We start from the raw sequence: 23417 nt of genomic DNA, 5'->3' as shown, positions 1-23417 counted from the left end.
CCGTGAGCTACGCCCACTTTATATTATGAATGTGTCATACCTTTTAGAATGTTTTGCCTCGAGTCTTGTACTTTAGGGCACGCGACAAGTAGTATTAGCGTTAGGGTTAGGGTCGGGTTCAGCTTTGATTTCTTCTTCACTTCAGTTGGACATTTATATAAGGTAGAGACTAAGGCAAACCGGTAGATGTGGCACCAGTGGTATAGTGGTTACGAGTATGGACTACGAGTACGGAAGCTAGAGTTCGAATCCCTGCTGAGGCAACTTTTTTTTTCCGCTTTCTTAGGTTTTTTGTACAAGTTTTTTTTTTTTTAATGCACGTAGCATTCTAAGTATTATACCCTCTACTGCCGGCAAAATAGCTGGTGAAACAGTGTAGGCTCTATATAACCTGCCTTTTAATTATGGTGTGTTAGGTATGTGCAAAGCCACACCCACTTGTAGGAAACGCATCTTCAAACTTACGTGGAATCATGCCCACTGACTACATCGTTAAGTATAGACACCCTCAGGCTTGTGCTTAACGCGCTAGTCGGCACTCAAAACATAGCTCTTGGCGCACTCCTCACCTTTAATTCATCCGGGTCAGGGGGTCATCCGGGTCAGCAGGTTTCAACACTGGTCTGCAGCTAGTCTCACATAGCCAGACCTTATTCTCTGCACAGTACTTATCGATTGGATTGGATAATATATTTAGTGTCATGTGGAGAGATAGGATGTGGCTACATGATAGTCTATGGCTGTCTGCTGCGATTCTATCACAAATTTTAAAAATGATAATCTATTAGTTTTAAAGTGTTCTAAATCTGTTGAATCAATTACATACGGTGGTAGGGAATTCCAGAGCCTGACAGTTGATGGGAAGAAAGAGTATAAGTAAGTGTTATATCTTGATGCCAGTTGGATAAATTTAAAGTTGTGATCCCAGGTAGGTAGTACATATCTGATCAGGTGGTCATGTAGGACTAGATTTATGTTATTGATTATTTTATCTAATCCAAAACAGCCAAGCTGTAAAAAAAGTGTGCGGCCCTCAAAAAGGCTATGGTGAAAAAAGATGTGAAATCCAAGGTGGCGGCCAAGAAATGGCTGTGATGGTAGGTTAATGGTAAAAATTTTAATAACGACAATTCAGGTGAATTTGGTGCCGCTTGGTCAATTGGCACAAAATTCACCTGAATTGTCATTATTAAAATTTTTACCATTAACCTACCATCACAGCCATTTCTTGGCCGCCACCTTGGATTTCACATCTTTTTTCACCATAGACTTTTTGAGGGCCGCACACTTTTTTTACAGCTTGGCTGTTTTGGATTAGATTTCACTTCTTTTTGTATTTGTATACCCCAAAGCCAGCCTATGGCCTGCTTTGGGACTTTTTAACCTATCTTTTTTCTTTACCACAGGAAGAAGAAAAGATGAAGCAGATGTACCTTAAATATTTCTGATTTTATCAGTAAATGTACAAATTATATATATAATACATATATTTATTACAGAACTGTCCATGGTGGTTTCTTTGTAACTGAACACTCTTCAAGGTAACTTCTTCTAGCTGTTCTCTCTACAGAGTGATTTATTTGTAGCTGGATTCTGTACAGGTGATTATTTTGCTGCTGAGCTCTTTACAGAATGGTTTCTTTGTAGCTGAACTCTCTACAAGGTAACTTCTTCTAACTGATCTCTCTACAGGGTGATTTGTTTGTAGCTGAACTCTCTACAGGTGATTTGTTTGCAGCTGAACTATCTAGATGATGGTTTCTTTGTAGCTGAACTCTCTACAAGGTAATTTCTTCTAGCTGAACTCTCTACATGGTGGTTTCTTTGTAGCTGAACTCTCTACAAGATAACTTCTTCTAACTGATCTTTCTACAGGGCAACTTGTTTGTGGCAGAATTTTCTACAGGGTGATTTCTTTGCAGCTGAACTCTCTACATGGTGGTTTCTTTTTACTGTGGCTGAACTCTCTACAAAGTGACTTCTTCTAGTTGATCTTTCTACAGGGTGATTTATTTGTAGCTGATTTTTCTACAGGGTGATTTGTTTGCAGCTGAACTCTCTATATGGTGGTTTCTTTGTAGCTGAACTCTCTACAAGGTAACTTCTTCTAACTGAACTCTAGATCTCTACAGGGAGATTTGTTTGCAGCTGAACTTTCTTCATGATGGTTTCTTTGTAGCTGAACTCTCTACAAGGTAACTTCTTCTAGCTGAACTCTCTACATGGTGGTTTCTTTGTAGCTGAACTCTCTACAAGGTGACTTCTTCTAGCTGATCTTTCTACAGGGTGATTTGTTTGTAGCTGATTTTTCTACAGGGTGATTTGTTTGCAGCTGAACTCTCTATATGGTGGTTTCTTTGTAGCTGAACTCTCTACAAGGTGACTTCTTCTAGCTGATCTCTCTACAGGGTGATTTGTTTGTAGCTGAACTCTCTTCATGATGGTTTCTTTGTAGCTGAACTCTCTACAAGGTAACTTCTTCTAACTGAACTCTCTACAGGGAGATTTGTTTGCAGTTGTAGCTGAACTCTCTACAAGGTAACTTCTTCTAGCTGAACTCCCTACATGGTGGTTTCTTTGTAGCTGAACTCTCTACAGGTGATTTGTTTGCAGCTGAACTCTCCACATGATGGTTTCTTTGTAGCTGAACTCTCTACAAGGTAACTTCTTCTAGCTGAACTCCCTACATGGTGGTTTCTTTGTAGCTGAACTCTCTACAGGTGATTTGTTTGCAGCTGAACTCTCCACATGATGGTTTCTTTAAATTTGTAGCTGAACTCTCTACAAGGTAACTTCTTCTAGCTGATCTCTCTACAGGGTGATTTGTTTGTAGCTGAACTATCTACAAGATAATTTCTTCTAGCTGATCTCTCTACAGGGTGATTTGTTTGTAGCTGAATTCTGCACAGGTGATTTGTTTGCAGCTGAGCTCTTTACAGAATGGTTTCTTTGTAGCTGAGCTCTCTACAAGGTAGTTTCTTCTAGCTGATGTCTCCACAAGGTCACTAGCTTGTAGTTGAACTTTCTACATGGTGGTTTCTTTGTAACTGAACTCTCTACAAGGTAACTTCTTCTAGCTGATCTTTCTACAGGGTGATTTGTTTGTGGCTGAACTCTCTACAAGGAAACTTCTTCTAGCTGATCTCTCTACAGGGAGATTGGTTTGTAGCTGAACTCTCTACAGGTGATTTGTTTGCAGCTGAACTCTCCACATGATGGTTTCTTTGTAGCTGAACTCTCTACAAGGTAACTTCTTCTAGCTGATCTCTCTACAGGGTGATTTGTTTGTAGCTGAATTCTGTACAGGTGATTTGTTTGCAGCTGAGCTCTTTACAGAATGGTTTCTATGTAGCTGAACTCTTTACAAGGTAATTTCTTCTAGCTGATGTCTCTACAGGGTCACTAGTTTGTAAATGAATTCTCTACATGGTGGTTTCTTTGTAACTGAACTCTATACAAGGTAACTTCTTCTAGCTGATCTTTCTATAGGGTGATTTGTTTGTAGTGGAATTCTGTAAAGGTGATTTTTTTTGCAGCTGAGCTCTTTACAGAATGGTTTCTTTGTAGCTGAACTCTTTACAAGGTAACTTCTTCTAGCTGATGTCTCTACAGGGTCACTAGTTTGTAAACGAATTCTCTACATGGTGGTTTCTTTGTAACTGAACTCTCTACAAGGAAACTTCTCCTAGCTGATCTCTCTACAGGGAGATTTGTTTGTAGCTGAACTCTCTACAGGTGATTTGTTTGCAGCTGAACTCTCCACATGATGGTTTCTTTGTAGCTGAACTCTCTACAAGGTAACTTCTTCTAGCTGATCTCTGTACAGGATGATTTGCTTGTAGCTGAACTATCAACAAGGTAACTTCTTCTAGCTGATCTCTCTACAGGGTGATTTGTTTGTAGCTGAATTCTGTACGGGTGATTTGTTTGCAGCTGAGCTCTTTACAGAATGGTTTCTTTGTAGCTGAACTCTTTACAAGATAACTTCTTCTAGCTGATGCCTCTACAGGGTCACTAGTTTGTAAACGAATTCTCTACATGGTGGTTTCCTTGTAACTGAACTCTCTACAAGGAAACTTCTCCTAGCTGATCTCTCTACAGGGAGATTTGTTTGTAGCTGAACTCTCTACAGGTTTATTTGTTTGCAGCTGAACTCTCTACATGATGGTTTCTTTGTAGCTGAACTCTCTACAAGTTAACTTCTTCTAGCTGATCTCTCTACAGGGTGATTTGTTTGTAGCTGAACTCTCTACATTGTGGTTTCTTTGTAGCTGAACTCTACAAGGTGATTTCTTCTAGCTGAATTATCTCTTTCTATAGTTGCATGAATTCCCTACAAGGTAACTTCTTCTAGCTGATCTCTCTACAGGGTCAATTGTTTGTGGCTGATCTCTCTACAGGGTGACTTGTTTGTAGCTGATCTCTATACAGGTTACTTGTTTCTAGCTGATCTCTTGAATTCTCTTCGGGTGACTGCTCTATTAGGATGACTGCTCTATTAGGATGACTGCTCTATTAGAGTATCTCGATCTCGCACTTGCTACACCAAGTTGGATTTCGTGTTATAACTCCGTGGCTTTAAGTCTGATTCTTCTACACCATTGAAGAGCCTTTCTAAGATGATAACTTCATCTGTACAGCGATTTTCAAAGCATTACCCCAAGCGGTTTACCTGGTAGGCGTGGCAAGCAGTCGTTTTTTATTAGCTAATCTCGATTGCGTAATTGTTACACACTGTTGGTTTTTTCGTTGTATCTTCCTGGTTTTTAGTTCGATTTCTTTCAAACCACAAAAGGTTTGAGGTTCAATAGTTAACCTATTCACCCACCAATTTTCAGCTTCTTCCCATACGCGGTTTACCCTGTAGGCGTGACAACATATTGGTGTTATTTTTCGTGAATAATCGCTCATAACTCTTTGCCTGTTTATCGTATTCCAGCCAAAGTTGGTATAGAGATGCACCTTTATACCCCCCTTCTGTGTGCCAAATTTCAAGGCGATCGGATATGGTGTTCGCGTTTTATAGCAGTTTTTGTAAGTGTGCGAAAAGAGGAAGAAAAATAGGAAGAAGAAAAAAAAACGAAGAAACTAAGCCAATTTTTGAAGTCGCATATCTCGGGAACGCTTGAAGCGATTTCGCTCAAATTTGGAATGTGGAGTACTGAAGGTGGAAGGAGTGTCCACAGAAAAAATCGTCTTGTTTCATCAAGGCAGCACAGAGCTACGGACGTGCGAAAATTGCGTTTTCTTTCTTCCTGTCAATATACTCACGGGTGTTACGCGCCAGCTTCTTGGGCCGCACGACACACTACCGTGTGTCTTGATATAGCTAACATAAGCAGTTTTGCTTGATGTCTTCTAACTTCAAGAGCAGGCCTGGTTGTTCAGCATTGTCATGACACTATAGATGTTCTCCTAAAAGCATTGCATACAAATCTTGCTGATCGACGTTGTGCCATTTCAAATCTGCTAATACCACAAGCTAATTGATCGAGGTGACCAAACAGTAGAGGAATATTCAAGTATAGGACAAATATATTCTAGCATAGACATGATCGAGCCAGTGGCTGATTAGAATTTGCTCAGCTCAAGACTCCCCAAGTCTTTTGTCCGGTGCATAGGGATGGCATTAGTAAATCAATTGTTGGCAAGCATGCATTCCGGCCTATCTTTCATAACTTGCCATGAATTTCTATTTATTTGAAATCCACTGGTCTTCAAAATTACATTCTTCAAAATTCAAGTTTTGCCTCTTTTGCAATTCGAAAATAACCCACTATACGGTTGCTAGCTGAATGGTGAATGTTTTCAATTGGTTCAGTGATTGTAAATACTTGTTCTCATTGAAAGGAGTACTACACAAGATGGCCCATTGGCAATGACCATGTATCATTTGATTGATGTGATTCATGACTGTGACATACTAGGTTGCTAATGATGCTATTGTTTTCAGAAATGGTGGTCTGCACTTGTGAATTTGGGACAAGCATGCGGCTACTATGCAAAGCCCTCTAAATTTTGGTTGATTGTAAAAGCAGGATGAGGCACTGACAAAACTGCAAAGGTAACTCTATTTGCTACCATTGGATCACAGACTTTTGTTCAGCATTATCATTAATTCAAGGGTTGACTATTGGGTGTCCCATGAGTGTACTGTAATTGCATGGTTCAAACAGGCAAAAATCTAGGATCTTGCTAATGGTAGAAGTCACTTTACACTCCACAAAATTATCATGCAAATTGTAAATGCCCTGCAGACAGCTTGCTGAAGCACTATGAATGCTACTTGTGAAGAAAAAATCATTAGCAATAAGGCTAAGCTAAGGCAGTAATTTATGCTAAAGCACAAAGTTAACATTAACTAATATCTCTAGATCTTCCATCTTTGCATGACTATTAGCTACATGAAATGAAACATGCATGGCACAGTCAATGTGAATTACATGAGTACTAATGATGACTGTCACAGATTACTACAGCTCTTGATCAATTTGCATATACTGGGTAAAGTATTATAATGTTACCTGGTATTCCATAACTAATTTGTTGGTCTGTTAGCTGGCTAGCTAGTGAGAACTGGGTATATAATAAACTGCAGGATATCTGATGAAGGCAGCACAATTATAATTTGCTTGATTATTTTAATGATACAAGGGTGTGTGCGTGCATGTGTGTTGTGCGTGCGTGTGCGTGTGTGTGTGTGTATGTGTGTGTGTGTGTGTGTGTGTGTGTGTGTGTGTGTGTGTGTGTGTGTGTGTGTGTGTGCGTGTGTGTGTGTGTGTGTGTGTGTGATCATCAAACATATAATTATATAAGTCAGTTCAGTAGCTAAAGTTAACTACTATATATAACGCTCTGGCTTAGATCAAGTCCTTAGTAGTTTATTATAGTCGAATGTGGATGAAGTCAGCAACTTTTAAATAGCAATACCTTAGTTGTTTATGCTAGTATTAAGTTGATCAGTTGCTTTTTGATTATACTGCTCCTGACTAGTATAATGTTCTATTAAAACATTTTGATGCATACAATAACCCTCCCACAGTAGTTTCTGATGTCGTCTTGTGCTGCATGGGTATAGCAATTTGCTAAAGGACATCCTGCATGGTACCTACTCTACATCCACCTTCTCCTGGTTCAACTTCTGTGGCTTATTGTGCTTCCACCCATAGTCTGGACATGCAGCATTTTTTTCACAATACTCAGCATTTCTGATTTTTTAAAACCAGCTGTTATTTACTAATTCAACCCAACTAGCTATATAGCTAAAATTAGTTTTAGCTATGTTTCATTTCATCATAATGGCTAGATGCACACGCATGTAGCCAGGTATTTCCATTACTTTTTAAACTTTTAATCACAATTCCCTGTAAAGTTTTTGTCACATGTGTATTTTATAGTATGCATGTGTATGCATACATATAAAATCTGTCAAAGAATTGCTTCAAACTGTATATCTATACCAAAACGTGATGTGAAGCCCCTAAAAGGCCAGAATGAAAAGGTTGCAAAATCAAAGGTGCATGGTGGCCAAGAAAGGGCTGTACTCAGCCTGGTATATAGGTTAATGACAAAATTTATAATAACAACAATTTAGGTGAATGTGGTGTGGAGGAGGCAACATGAATTCATCTAATTTGTTGTATTAACCTGTATACAATCACAGCCAGTTCTTAGCTGCCACCTTTGATATCACAATTTTTTTCACCCTGGCCTTTTTGGGGCCTTACAATTTACAAATAAGCTAAATAAAGCTAGTGGATTTATAAATACAGTAGTTATAATAAGAGCCATGAAAATTATCAGCAGTATAGCCTGGGGTAGTGTATACTAGCAGCACTGCACTGCGCACTGAAAATATAAACAATAAAATATGGATTTCCTAAACCATTGCTACCCCACACAGTACCTGTATAATTATTCACATACATACATGTTAAAAGAGGTTTATGGTATGCATATAAACAATAAAATGCACCCTGCTGCTACAGTCAGCTATATAGGACTGATTGTACAAACCCTCTTTTAGTCTTATTACTTGCAATACTAGCAACTGTCAAATATTGATAGCAGGTGGTTGCACAGCATGTAGTATATCATACTTCCAGCTCATTTGCATTCAGCATATATCATACAGTACTGTACATACAGTAGTAACTGTATATTAGGGAAACACTGTACATACTGCAGTATGCTAAAAGGCACCTGTCAGGCTGAAATGACATCTCTAACAGTGAAACAATCAAGTCTGTAACCTTGGCCATTGATTAGTTTTGCTTGTCTAAAGGCATCAGGCAGGCAGACAGACTGACAGTTAATTAGTCAGTAGAATAGCAACTAGTATTGGAAACATTTTTGGCCACTCTAAAGACACTTCTGGGCTTGATTCTATCTGAACCAATACTGTATGTGCCAAAAGATCCATGCATGACACATGCCATGACATGACACGTGGACTTATCTTTGTCCTCCTTTATGTGCCACTTCTTTCTGACAGCACAAGGTGTAGAGTCACAGTAGCTATAGAACATTATGGCCTCTCTATATTGGTAACAGAAATTATCCATTTTCGATAGTAGATTGCTTGCAGAGGCACTTATGTTCTCCACTTGTAACACTGTGTAATGGTGTATCACTGTGTAACAGGCTGAACATAGCTAAAAATACAGTGGATACTGTAGTTGGTGTGCATTCATACTAAAACATTAAGTATGGCATCATTCCTTCTTTTAATGCGCTATGTGCTGTTTATCATGCTACAAAAAGTAAACAAGTATAGAAGGAGGAATTTTAAGTTCAATTAGGGCAAGGGCGGATTTAGGGGGGGTGCTTGGGGGGCTGAAGCACCCCCTCCAAAATTTTACAATGAGCAAGCTAGGAAGCTTCTAGAAGCTGCAGTTGCACATGTATGGGCAATGAAAAGATGGAAAGAGCAAGGGGAATAGCTAATCTTATACAATAATTACTAAGAGGGGCTCAAAATTATACTATTGGAGCAAGTCTTACTTTAGAAGTTGCTAAATCCGAAATACTCTAATAGAACAGTCAACTACTCTAGTAGAACATCCATCATTAAAACTATAATTTTCAAGAAGTTACCAGAGTGTAAGCTGAAATTAAACCTATTCTTCTAGACCTGTGTACTGCTACCCTCACCATTGTACCAAACATCCTACCATATACCAATCACTTTAGGTAAAAGATTTATACCTTTAATGTACTAAATTGTATAAAACATTATTAATTGAAACTCTATTCTGAAAACAACTTTTTCTGTCAAATAGTTGAAGTTTTTTTAGGCTCTGCTACAAACTTGATTCTTGGGTCAGTGAAATGCTTCTCTTGCAAGTAAAACAATAGTCTTATATAATAGTGAATTTCATAGCATTTATATAAAGTTCACAAGGCTGCAAGCCTGCAACATCTGAGAGCTGTTTTTCTTTTTTTTTTCCCCTGACTTGATCAAATCCCATGCTAAATTTATCTAAATATAGCAGCTTCTGGAGTTTGCACTATCAAATCCCTTGAAGCTTAACTTTAAGCGTAGATCCAATCCTGTGTTTTAAATATTCTTCTTGATCTTACATTCAATTAACTATGCACTCTTTATTCTCTTTGACAAGCCACTATTATACAGCTTCTTAAATCCACTAACAAGAAAAGTGTATAGTTCTGTTTTTAAATTAAAATTACTTCCAACTGAACTCCTTCATCTTGTATCCACATTTGGTTAAAAATAGCTTCTAGATTCAATCTTGTAATAGCAATTTTCCAAAAATCTCCGGGGGTGTATGCCACCAGAGCCCCCTAGCTGGAGAATTCTATACATGCTGAGTGCACATGCACTCCACACACTGGTAAGTCTACTTGCCCTCTCCACTCATCTCTACTGTTAATTTGGACAGCTATAGTGTAGTTTGAGCCATGAGACTGTAAAATTAATTATACTATACTTCAAAACACTAAGTTTCCACTACTAGTTCTTTAAGATGTTAGTCTAAGATTGAATTGTAGCTACTGGCTGTGCCCTTTATAGTTATATTGACAAACTGTAGGGGAATGATATGGTATCACATAAACAAAGTGACATCATTTTTCACTCAAAATTACTACCAAATTCAATCTCAGTAAGCCAAATTTGCAAAATTTTCCTGTGGGGGCATGCCCCCAGACCCTCCTAGATAGAGCATGTTCCGCATGCTGAATGTGCTTTGCATACTAGTTGTATGTTGATCAACTTTCTTGCCACATATATAAATGTCCATGTTAGCACCCCCCCCCCCCCCCCCCCTCTGAAATCCTAGATCCGCCCCTGTAGGGATCACAGCTATATAAGGTAGAGAAACAAGGGAGGTCGCCTACACCTGAAGATAATAAAAGATATACGGTATTGGTGGAGATTTAATCCCTAAGTCAGTAAATTCATCTAAGTTAGGAATTAAATGGCTACTAATAAATCTGCAGGTGTAGGCGACCTCCACTTTTTATGGCTATGATCCCTAAGTGAACTTAAACTTCTACTTGACATGTACGTATATATTAAATCTTGCCTGAGTTACCAAAATACAGTATGATGGCTGCATATTCTATTCACTTTGTGAGCTATTGCATTTATCATAAAGCTTTGTGAAAACTGGTAAAGGTGTACTTTGCTTCTTTGTGTGTAGCTAGGTATATGTTGCCATTTTTTGCTTGCGGTACTCCAAATTTTTATATGAAATTAGCTGATGTGGTAACTATGATTATGTAGAGTTGTGTAGTAAAAAACTGATCTCTAAACATAAATATCCATGCTCATATAATCAGGCTAACCTGTTGATGATACTTGCGAGTTGTTTTACAAAAAGCTAATCTTTGCTATATATGAGACTAATGGAACTATACGCAGTGGTTTCTGTTAAAGTGTTAGAAAATAATTGATCCCAAATTTACTACTTCTGTCATCATATCCACACCAAGGTACTTTTCATTGTGGGAAATTAACAGAAGACATCTTGCTCTTAGCTGTAGACCAACGTGTTACTTCTGTGAATGAAGAGGAAGGTAGTGTGTACTTATTTTAAAGCATTGACTCCCTAGCTTGACTTCTGTTTGCTTGTACGAAGGATCAATGATATTGGTGTTACAACTTCAGTGCTATCATGGTTTCAAAACCATTTTAAGTGATAGAGTTCATTGGGTGTAATGCACTGTTATGAGTTTTCAGAGTTGATACAATTATCAGCAGTATTCCGTAAGAAAGTACATTGGAACCAATATAATTTTTACCTCTACAGATTACTGATGGGTTCTTAGTACAGTATGCTGGTGACACAACATTAAATTTTGGTGTAATCAATCATACAGTGTATATTAAATCTATACTTCCTAACTTCTGTGGTTTTTGTGTTGTGTATACATCACCTCCCCTTGCTATATGATTGGAATAACCTACCTCTTTACGTAGTTAGTACACCTTCATTGAATGACTTTAAAAATTTACTTGGTCTACTATTAATTAGTTAGTTCTTGTTGTATAATCTGTACAGGTTTATTAATAGGCAATAATTTTTGTAAAGATCAGGCTTTACAGGTTCTTGATCCTCCTTACCTGTACACTTAATACCATTACTAATACTAACAAATGGTCAGCAATAAATGGCTAGGTATAGGTATAGTGTTAACTGTATTTAAATTGTTTTAGTTTGCTTACTTCAGTTTAAAGTATTATACAGGGATACTTATATAAACTTGCATGCTATGAAGAGAAATACACATGTGCACTACATACCTTACTTACCTCCTTATGCCCCTGTATAATCGGCTATAGCTGATAAGCTGAAAGTGAGTGCAGTTTTACTAGACTAAGTACTTTTAAAATCAGTATACAAAACACTCCTCCTTAGTTTTAATCATGCCCATACACTAAGTTTTACAATAGTTAGTCTTGTGTAAGGTACATAATAAACAAATTAATATACATAGTGTGCTGAGGTCACTGGTATAGCTGGTAGCCTGGGTAATCAGATGTACTATAAAATTAATTCAAAGTGTTAAATTAATTAAAGTATTCAAAACAAGGTAATTAATGTTTACTACAATCAACTGGAAAGGAGTGTGTAAATTATGGTAAAGTTATTAGATGAAAAATTAAAAAGGTAATAGTTGTAGGGTTTCTGTTTGATACTAGGGTGTAATGCTAAGGATTTCTTTCCCTACTGTACAACTAGTTATGTAAGACTACACATTATGTTCCAGACTTGATTTAGCTATGATTGACACTAATGATTATACCCTGCAAAATAGCCACTACAACCTTAAAACTTCAATGGAGTGCCAGGTATATGAAATGCAATACAACTAACATATTCCAAATCATAATTTTGAGGTAAAGTGCTGGAAGGAATTTTATACTTGTGTAGGAAGCATGGTTCCTACACGTGTAGTGCTTTATTGAGAATTTTTGCAGAATTTTGTAGGAAATATTCCCACACTGTTGAATTTTGTAAGACATGAGAAAGATTCCTACACTTGACACAAAGTGTAAGACATCTTCTTGCAGTGTAGGAATAATTCCTACAGGTGTAGGAATCATTCTTACAAGTGTAGGAATTGTTCCTACAAATGTAGGAATAATTCCTACACTTGTAGGAATTATTCCTACACATTATGTCATGTGTAGGAATCTTTCTTACAAAACTCAACAGTGCAGGAATATTTCCTACAAAATTTCTTAATGCTGCCCTACACGTGTAGGAACCATGCTTCTTACACAAGGGTAAATTTTGGTACATCACAGAAAATTTGCTGTGTTTTTAAGAAACAATTGCCACAACTTAAAGTTTTGGTTTCTTATTTAGTTTGGAATATGTTAACTATAATTATAATAATAATTTCAATGAATGTACCTATCATGCTGCTAGTTAAAATATGGAGGCAACTATAGATTAACTGTGAAAGCAATCTTTGTGAATATAGTGATTGAAATTCACCCCAAAAATCATTCTCCTCTTACAAATAATTATAGTATAACAACTATGTTGTACTTATTAATAGGTTAAGCTTGTTGTCAATCTATAGCATGCAAAACTGACTGTCAAAGTATCCTCAGAATGAGATTCAATCTAAGACATAAATTTCCCAGTCAGTTTAATTGTATCATGAGCACTGAACCTTATAGATGCTCGCAGATTCAGTTTCAGATACATACCGGTAGTCTAATTTCAACCTTATTTGTCTCATTTTCTTCACAGCTAGATGTACAGTTTATACGTAACTGTAAGTGTAAAGTGCATTATAACTGTTTTCTTCTATTTGCCTGTTGGCTTTCTGTACTTCTGAACATAGTGTGAATGCATGATCCTGAAAGTCCAGGGTGGGGGGAGGGCCAGGGGGACAATGCCCCCTTGCAAATCCACCTATGCATACATGATAACTGTCCTCAATTCAATTTCATGCAGGAAGTATGATTTCTAAAAGTTTCTAGCCAGCATAATAGCATACTTGCACAATCATCAGAAACAGTTAGATTTATTTTCACACAGCAAGCCCAATTTAACAGACTTGCTTCATACCCATCAAAATTCATATATTCAGTCACAGATAGGCAGTCTAACTCACATTTTTGTTCGGAGACTGAGATTTCTATTTTATTGTAATTATTATATAGCGCCTTGTGGTGGCCACTGTGATGTCTCATTATATATTCAACAGATTTGTTTGTACACAATTCACTATACTGATAGGAATGTGTACACCAGTGAGGTGCACACAGCTATCCTATTATGTCATTATGTGACATCATCACAACACCCATGCATCAAGTTCTAGCTATCAACCATAGTGACCTCATCATGTGCACTCAATCACAACACATGTAACCTTGACTATAGCCAGTCAAAATTATTTCAACTGTACTGTGTGAGCTAGCTATATGAACTTGAAGGCTAGGGTATAGCTATAATATAGTGTATGCATACAGGTTTTTATTTATTTATTACTGTGTAGAAACTCTACAGAGCATGACACACAGATACAAAGTGATTGCTTAATACTAAATCCACATCGTCTAAAATAAATAACTATACAATAATTCTTTTAAATCATTCAAAGATGGCTGGTTGACTATGTTTTCTGGGAGATTGTTCCATAATTTAATAGTTGAAGGCAAGAAAGAGAAAAGATAAGTGTTAATCCTGGAATATGGTGTTCTAAAACATTGAGAGTGACCCCTGGTGGATGTGGACATTGCATGGAGTTAATGATATAGATGGGACATCAATGAGATCTTGTAAAACATAATTAGCTTGAAGTGTGTACGAAGTGAATAAAGGGAAGGCCAATTAAGTGAGTTCATCATAGCAGTGATGCTGTTTCTCCAAGAGTAGTGTAACGTGCTGCAGTACATTGTACCTTTTCTATTGCAGAGATATCTACTTGTGAGTGAGGTGCCCATATTGCAGATGCATATTCAAGGATAGGTCTGACAAAGGTTTTGTGACAGTTGGATTTAATGTGTCTTGGGCAGTAGTTGATATTTCTTCTAATAAAAACTTGAGCATCATTTAGCCTTGGTAAAGATGTCATGAATGTGATTTTCCATGCAGGTGAGATCAGTGTTCATTGAAAATATATTACTCCTAAATACTTTGCATTAATTAAAAACCTTCTGTATTAGGTGATTAGATATGTAATAACTATGTTTGATGGTGTGGTGTTTGTTAGAAATTGTGAGATGCATACATTTAGATGGGTTGAATTTCATTTGCCACTTTTCAGCCAAGTTCATAGAGAGATTAGGTCATGTTGAAGAAGGACACAGTCCTCAGAAGTGTGGATGGTAAAGTAGATTAGGATGTCATTTGCATATAGTCAGTGTTGGGACAGTTACTTTTTATAAGTAACTAGTTACATATTACATGTAACAGAACTATTTAGTTACAATTACATATTACCCATAAAATAAAGTAACTATAATAATATAACATATTATATTACTTTGTTTCCACAGCCTTAAGTTGTCACGTGTGAAACTACCACCTTATCACGTGACATGATTGCATTGTTGGGCAATGTGCAAATCTTGGTTATAAGTAAGAAGCTGGTGAATAAGCTTCATTCAGTAGGCTTCATTACTTCGTTGTGGCTAGGCGTTACACAGTGGATTACTAATGAGATTAGTAACTTCGTTACTTGTAGTAATAATATTACATAATATTAGACTCGTTACAGTAACTATATTACTTAGGTAGCGCATTACATTAGTAAGTAAAGTAACTTGAGTTATATTACCTGTTTTTATAGCGTATTTCGTTATATTACTTAGTTACCACAAAAGGAATAATATTACGTATCGCATTACTTACGTAATGCGTTACTCCCAACACTGCATATAGTCTAATAGTACAATGTAGATCTTGTAATGTATAATGTCGTTGATAAAGATAAGGAATAATAAGGGGGCTAGCACTGTACCTTGGGGCAAGCACTGTCCCTTGGGGTACTCCTGAGAGTGCGGTAGAGGGTTTGTTGTTGTCACCATCAATAACTACTGTTTGAGTTCATCCACATAAAAAGCTTTTAATCCAATCTAATAAACATCCATTAATTCCATAGTGTGATAGTTTAAGATACAGTCTTTCATGTGGAACTTTGTCAAAGACTTTATAAAAGTCTAGAAATAATCCATCGAGTTGATCTCCAGAATTCAGTTCTTCAACAAAATTGTTAACTACATCCAATAACTGAGTTTTACATGAATGTTTAGAATGAAATCCATGTTGGTTATCACATAAAACATTGTATATGTTAAGGTGGGAGAAGATAAAGGTGTAAATTATATGTTCAAATGTTTTACAACAAATGCTAGTCAAGGAGATTGGTCGGTAATTCCCTGGGTTGTTTCTAGGTCCTTTTTTGTGAATTGGAACAATGTTGGCTTTCTTCCACTCATCAAGGACTAATCCCTGCTGAATAGAAGCTTGAAAAGTAAGTAGAGGAGCCATAAGGCTAGCTGGCAGTGTCTTTTCATGTCACCACCATGGATCCGGAGCCCAAGAAGCCAGAGATCAAAGAGTAACTGAACGGTTTGTCTTGCAGGCGTAGTGGAGGCCATATTCCTCGGCACGCTGCAGTGAATGAAACTATTTGTCGTGCTCTGGTGTCTGGAGGTGTTCCTGCTGTTTTGGAGCCAGTCGGTGTGTGTCGTAATGATGGTAAGAGGCCAGATGGCATGTCATTGATTCCTTGGTCACGGGGCTTACCCTTGCTCTGGGACTTTACCTGTTCAGACACCATGGCCCCATCTAATTTATCTACTTCTGTAAGTGGTGCCAGCCGGCTGGCAAACTCTGCAGAGTCAGCTAAATGCAGAAAGTATTCTTCTCTGATTCCATCATTTCCCTTCTCCCCTTTATGTGTTGAGACCTTGGGTGCTTGGGGTTCATGTGCACGCTCATTAGTGAGGCGGATAGGTTCCCGGGTGATGGAACAGTCTGGTGATAATAGGGCCACCCAATTTTTGATTCAGAAGGTTGCCATTGATGTTCAACGTGGCAATGCTGCTTCTGTAATGGCAACAATACCATCATCCCAGGACTGGGCAGAGTTTGCCTCTCTGCCCACTGTTTAAGTGTTTATTTATATTATCATTATCGTTAACAATGAAAAAAAAAAATTGCTTAAGAGTAAACACTAAAAGTCTGATCATAGTAGCACCGCCAGCACGTGTATGGTCTCTTTTCAGGGAAATTCAGTAACATGATAGCTCTATTGCTCAGACATGTACAGCTATATAGTCTGGCGCCAAATTTCCAACGGAAGGCTATAGATGGAGTCTTGTGTCATTGATCAATGGGTCGCGCAGGTAATGGTTTAAATTGTTTGTATACACACGAGGAAGCATAAACACGGATCCCACAGGCCACAAACTGACTATACAACATAATAGAGCTCGCGCACGTGACGCATAACCTATAAATATTAGCTATGGCGATCTTTTCACCATTGATACACACTAGCTAGTTAGTACGTGACGAGCTATCTGTAGATATAACTAATTAGCTTTGTGACGCGCGCAATGTCTTCTCAATTGAATCTACTAAAAGTTACCAAAACTGGAAGAATGCTTGGAAAACCTGGATCTTTTGGGCAAGCTATAGAAGTACGTGACCCTCGGAGCAACACACTTTATGCTGCTAAAGAAATTCATCCAATTCTGATTGATAATGTAGATAAACAGCAGTTTGAAAGTGTGAAGACTTCATTCCTCAAGGAGTGCACCAGAAGCAGTTTACTGAGCCACCCCAATGTGGTACAGACATTAGGTGTTTGTTACCCTATTCCGGATACTAAGCTACCCTGGATGGTCATGGAGTTGATGGAAAAGAGTGTGACTGAACTTGTTGAGAGCAATGTAACAGTAGACACTGACAAAAAGCTCTCTATACTTGTCGATGTTTCACAAGGTTTGGAGTACTTGCACAACAATGACATTATTCATAGAGATCTCTCTTCAAACAATGTCCTCTTGACAAAACACCTGGTTGCAAAGATAGCAGATTTTGGGGTAGCAAAACTTATAATCGAACATCGAACCATGTCACGGTCACAATCACTAACCCAAGCACCAGGTACTCTACATTTCATGGCACCTGAAGCCCTCTCCACTAGTCCACGGTATGGCAAGCCACTGGATGTGTTTTCATTTGCTTGTGTGGCTTTACATTTGTTGGCAAATAAGTGGCCAACACCCAAAGATTTGACATACACAGATCACAAGACACAACAACTAATGGGTTACACTGAAGTTGAGAGAAGGGAAGAATACCTTGAAATGTGTGCTCCAGAAATTCTCAAGATACTAGTGAAATCATGTCTGCAAAATGATGCAGATAAACGAGTAAACATTACAATGGTCTGTAAGATTCTGAAGGTCATCAGGGACCTGATCACAAAACAAAATGATCAAATTGAAGTAGGTATATACACCTGCATAATAGCTGTGTACTTATACGTATATAATAGGTACATGCATGTGTTTTGTTTAAGCATTGGATCTTTATTTATTATGCAGAGAAGGATAGAAAGTGTACAACATAACTTGTCAAGTAGAGAAATTCAGAAGTGGTTTTGTTTACAATTCTCCTTTCAGTTATTATCATAACAATATTATCAGCGTAGCCACTAGCCTATATCTATAGTGCCATGTAAATGCATGTGTAGACACACATCCTGTATGGATGTACACAGGTACTTTTTGTTCATGGGACACTAATAAGGTATCTGATGTTTACATTTACAACAAGTGATGGTATAGGTATAGCATTGATGATCAGGGCAGGCACAACTGCTGTGAGTACATGTACACAAGTATCACAAGAATATGATAGCTAGTGTAATGACAAGCAGCAATCCTTTTGAGACTTTGAGTATTCATGAGTTACATGAATCATAGGTGATAGTTTCAATGTTTTTTTTTCATGCATACATTATCATAATTATGTTTTTCAGTCTTTAGTCATAGGCAAAATTTTGGACATAATAGGCCAGGGCTATTTTCAGTATTTTGAGTATTCATGAGTTACATGAATCATAGGTGATAGTTTCAATGTTTTTTTTTCATGCATACATTATCATAATTATGTTTTTCAGTCTTTAGTCATAGGCAAAATTTTGGACATAATAGGCCAGGGCTATTTTCAGTATTTTGAGTATTCATGAGTTACATGAATCATAGGTGATAGTTTCAATGTTTTTTTCATGCAAACATTATGTCATTGAATCATAATTTTGTTTTTCAGTCTTTAGTCAACGAATTGGTAAATCAACTTAACCTGGGAAGAAATGAAGTGAACAAAGGCTATGGATATCTAACACTTGTTAATTCTGACTTTTATAAAGCCATTGGTCAAGGTATGAATAGCAATTCATGTGTATAGCTGTATCATTGGACTGCATTTATGCACACTACTGAGACTATTATGTGAAATTCTCCTTGAGCTTATTGGCCAATTATCAGTATTGTTCAAAACCTCTGTAGGTGTTGTTTACCTAAAAAAAGTTCTTGTAAAACATTTTCAGTTTTGAATTCACAAAATGCCTAAAGAGTAATCTTACTGTATTGGTCAGCTTGCAGCTTGTTTATCTGCAGACATATAGTGGTAAGACAAGTACAACATAACTGTGTTGCAACTTTGTAACATTTGTATTGTAACAACAGTCAAACATATTACAATAAACTTAATTGGCATTCCAATACACTAAAAACAGTGCTATTAATGAATATAAAACTATGAATATGATACATCCCTCAAAAATACCGCATTTATGGTATGTGTTCATATGTAGAACTTGGAATAAAATCATTAGATAATATTCCTATATATAATAATTATTTTTGATGTACGTATATGCTACACATGTCTATTCACAAAAGAGAACCGTGTGCCTTCATTTTTATTGCCTATATACAGCAGTTTTATTTGCACCGCTATAGTTGTATGACAGTGTGGTGTACTAATGCTGTATTCTTTTAGTTGAGTTACGACAGCTTCAGATGAAATTGGAAGAACTAGATGGAAAGGCTTCATCCATTGAAGTTGATTTACGTACTGCTATGGAACAAGGTAAATATAGTGAACCTGCATAAAGTATACGCATTTGCTAGTTGTATAAATCTATGTGATCACACACAGTTTTAAAAGTGTACCATTTCAGTTGCATTTAAAACAGGTATATACATTCATATACTTAAAAATCAAATGCTATCATTGGCTAGTTAAACATATCTGTCTGTGCACACCAAACTTCAAAATGCAATGGTCCTAATGAATAGCTGCGCAGACTTCAGTTTGACTGGCTGACTGGCTTTCTGCACTCTGTATGGTATAATTTATAGAGATTACTACACAAAACTTGATAGATTACCTGACAGATATATGCTTATAACACTAGCAGATCCAGAGGAGTTGTTCCCAGGAACCATATACATCATAACCATTATACAGTACTAAATGTCTCTAATAAGTATCATTTTGTTGCTGTGTGGCCATTAATTTTTTTGTAACTGCTGGTTTGAAAACCTTGTCTAAAGATCTACATAAGTGCAATAGTGAAACATTACTGAGAGATGGTTATTTGCTGTCAGACAAATTTGCAGAACCATAAGCTACATTTTTAGTTATATTGCCACAAGCATTCACGTAGGATAAAACATCTTTTAAAATCCTGGAACTACCACTGTATATAGTACAAACTGTTAAACCCAAAGCACACATGCCTCAGTGGATAGCTACTCTATTGTTAGCATCAGCCACTATTCATAATGGCAGATTACAACTCAGTAATGACAGCAACATATTGTGGTATGTGAATGATTATATATAATATGTGTGGCTACACAGGTGATAAGAAACAAGAAGAAAAATTGATGAGGGAGTGGTTTCAACTGTTAAATGAAAAGAATAATATAATTAGAAGACAGGCAGAACTTAATCTGAGGTATACTAATCATGCCAGCACATATTATTAGTAACTATGTATTATCATTTTCACAGACAAAAGTTAGATGATCTTGAGAGAAAAGAATGTTTGCTAAGAGGAGAATTAAGAAATTTATATGGTAAATTAATAATGTATTGCATAAATGTGACCGGGCCTGCGAAAATAGGACATGTGGGCACAAACTATATCCTGTCACACAACAGGTGATATTTCAGTACTGGAACAGAATATCTGCATTCTGGAATTTGCATCATAATGCCAATTGAATGCTTACCAAGAGCTGAAAATGGCATTGCAGTAATGTAATGTTATGAAACGTTATGAGTGATGGAAGTTTGAAAAAGTAGGCAAAAATTGTGTGCCCACATGCCCTATTTTCGCAGGCCCAGCCACAAATTATGAAGCAATTTACGACCCATCATAAATTATTTCTACAAACCTAAACCAATTTGATAAATAATATCCCATAAGGGACCCAGTATGTAGATAAATCTGTATTAAGCCATGTATACGGGCGTGCACTAACAGCAAGAACATCGTGCAAACATATGCCTGGATTACCTGCCTTTTGCATGCTTGGATATGAAGTTGCAACATGCTGATTAGGGACCCGCCGATTATGCTGGCATAATTTTGAGCATAATAGGTACCTAAAAGCATTGAGCATAATGCCAGCATAATAGGTTAAATATTTGTACAATAGTATAAATTCTTGCTGGAAAAATGACAATTGCAAAATAAGATCGATATACTCTAATAGAGCAGTCAGTAACTCTAATAGAACAATCATCAAACTGACTGTTCTATTAGAGTATATCGATCTTTTCTCTTATATGCAGCAAGAATTTATTATTTATGCTCCAGCCACTCATTTTTTTTTCTATACAGTGTTAAACTAGTAGCAAAGCATATGAACTAAGGCATGAACATTGAGCATAATCGGTAAATATTGAGCATTAATTTAAGCATAATAGGTGAATTTTTGAGCAGTGCAGCATAGCATAATAGGTAAAATTATGAGCATAATCGGCGGGTCCCTAATGCTGATTATTCAAAAAGTTGATGTTAGATGCAGTGGTAAATTTACATATTTACAAGACTATATGTGACTGAATTTGACAAAACAAGGCTTCCACACACATCGACTTTGAAGTACCATAACTCAATGTAGGAGTATGCTATTTGTTTCAAAGTTTGACCTAGTACAATGCTATGGAAGAATTGTGTGAAAATTTTAGGTCAATAGCTTACTCAGTAATCAAGTTACAGTTGGTTGAAGTCAGAAAATTGGAAGCCTTGTTTTGTCAAATTCGGTCACATATCTTATTATTATTAACACTTTAAAGTGACCAGCACTGAAGGTCGTTGTATAGCTTAAGTGCATGTATAGTATTGTACATATGTTACACAATAGTATATACAGCTGCATCTTATTCACAGAAGATACAAAAGCCAATAAGCAAAGAGATCGGGAGGAAGAACTGTTACAAGATTTGATGAAAACAGTTGAAGAACGTAATAGAATTGAGCAAAGGAAAATGAAGACTGAAGCACAGTAAGTCTCACTACATTATAGTTGGTGCTCAGCTGAATATTGCTACAAAATTTTGAATTTGGTTTTTAAGGATTTGATTGTTTGGCATATACAGTTTTTATCTCATACACGTTTAAATTTTGTTCTGACACCATTTACTGTAGGAAGGAGCTAGAAGCTGCTGGATTTGCAAATGCTCAAAACGAAAGTGCAAATGTTGTTCAAAGTGATCCTTCCAGTAATCCCAACAATTCCAATTGTGTTATCTCCTAATTATAATGCATGTAATAATTACTCCTGTATCCAAAATCTATTTGCATAAAACATCTACACACATAGATAAATGGCATGTCATTATAATTATGCACTGTGCATACAGCTAATTGTATTATGCATAGCTGTACAATTAAATCATAATCCGTTTATCTACGAAAATATTTCACAGATGTATAGTAGCTTTTTACACTGCACACATGATGTATACTGTAGCTATATATATATCTACTATTATTAGTATAATCTAAAACATCCAAAAATTGTTGGCAGTATAGACCTTTTAGCACGCATCTTTATGATACATCATTTCATATCCAATGAAATTGCATGATACAAATGACATGAAACTTGTGTATATGAGTGTCGCATGCATTGGATGGCTTCATCAAAGTGCTGGCAATTTGGCAGTGATGTGTAGCTGCCACTAAGGCAAGTTAGGCATTACCCCATTAAATGTTGCAGTGTGGAATTGAACTTCTTGCCATAGACACAGTATATGTTGCAGTATGAAATTATAGTCCACGATGCATGCAGTAATTTTATTGCAATACCAATGAGGCATGTGCATGGTGAGCTTGACTTTGAAGAGAATTTCGTGGTACAAGAGATCAAAAGTTCTTATAGAGGGGTCACTATAGCAATTCACTGTTCCTAACTAACTTGCATAGTGCCTTAATAATTATAGTTGTTATATGCTTCAACAGTGAGTAACTGCATGTAGTCCACTAACAGCATATTCCAGTTTTTCAGTTTCTTTAGCAATTTTATATTCCCTTGTTTTCCTGATAGTTAACTTGTACTCACCATCTTCTTTCACTGTTTATACGTTCCTTACAGCTTTCTTCTCCTTGCATGCATTCAGTGATTGCATGCATTCAGTGAGTACAATGTCATTTTGATCTCAATTAAAATAATGCTTTTTGTAGGCGTAGATCACTAAAAATCAGTGTTCCCCACCCCTGGCTAATAATAATTATTATCTGAGAACATTAAAAATTGACTTTTATGACTAGACTCTGCATGATGACATAATACAATTTTACAGTTATTTGTACTGCTCACAATTCAAATTGTCAAAAAAATATAGGACACAAATCTTTTATGTGGCATTAGTGGAAGTCACTCAACA

The 23417-nt window shown here is 36.8% G+C and overlaps 1 protein-coding gene across 1 annotated transcript; it reads left to right on the top strand.

Annotated features, from left to right (window-relative positions):
* The first annotated feature begins 16656 nt into the window (after positions 1-16656).
* LOC136266303 (LIM domain kinase 1-like) lies at positions 16657-22447 on the top strand. Its single transcript, XM_066061312.1, has 7 exons — positions 16657-17950; positions 18777-18888; positions 19512-19601; positions 20379-20475; positions 20532-20596; positions 21919-22033; positions 22177-22447. Exons 1-7 carry the CDS (start codon positions 17054-17056, stop codon positions 22283-22285), a joined length of 1485 nt encoding a protein of 494 aa, XP_065917384.1. The 5' UTR covers positions 16657-17053; the 3' UTR covers positions 22286-22447.
* The last annotated feature ends 970 nt before the right edge of the window (positions 22448-23417 follow it).

Source organism: Dysidea avara, chromosome 9 (assembly GCF_963678975.1).
Source record: "Dysidea avara chromosome 9, odDysAvar1.4, whole genome shotgun sequence".
NCBI lineage: Eukaryota > Metazoa > Porifera > Demospongiae > Dictyoceratida > Dysideidae > Dysidea > Dysidea avara.
Note: the sequence above shows the minus strand (reverse complement) of the source record. Positions and strands in the feature narration are given on the sequence as shown.

Bases quoted from the DNA above. Each gene is read 5' to 3' on its own strand.
- LOC136266303 (XM_066061312.1), top strand. From the start codon at position 17,054: ATGTCTTCTCAATTGAATCTACTAAAAGTTACCAAAACTGGAAGAATG. The intron at 17,951-18,776 runs GTAGGTATATAC...TTTGTTTTTCAG, and splicing joins AACAAAATGATCAAATTGAA to TCTTTAGTCAACGAATTGGT. The intron at 18,889-19,511 runs GTATGAATAGCA...GTATTCTTTTAG, and splicing joins TTATAAAGCCATTGGTCAAG to TTGAGTTACGACAGCTTCAG.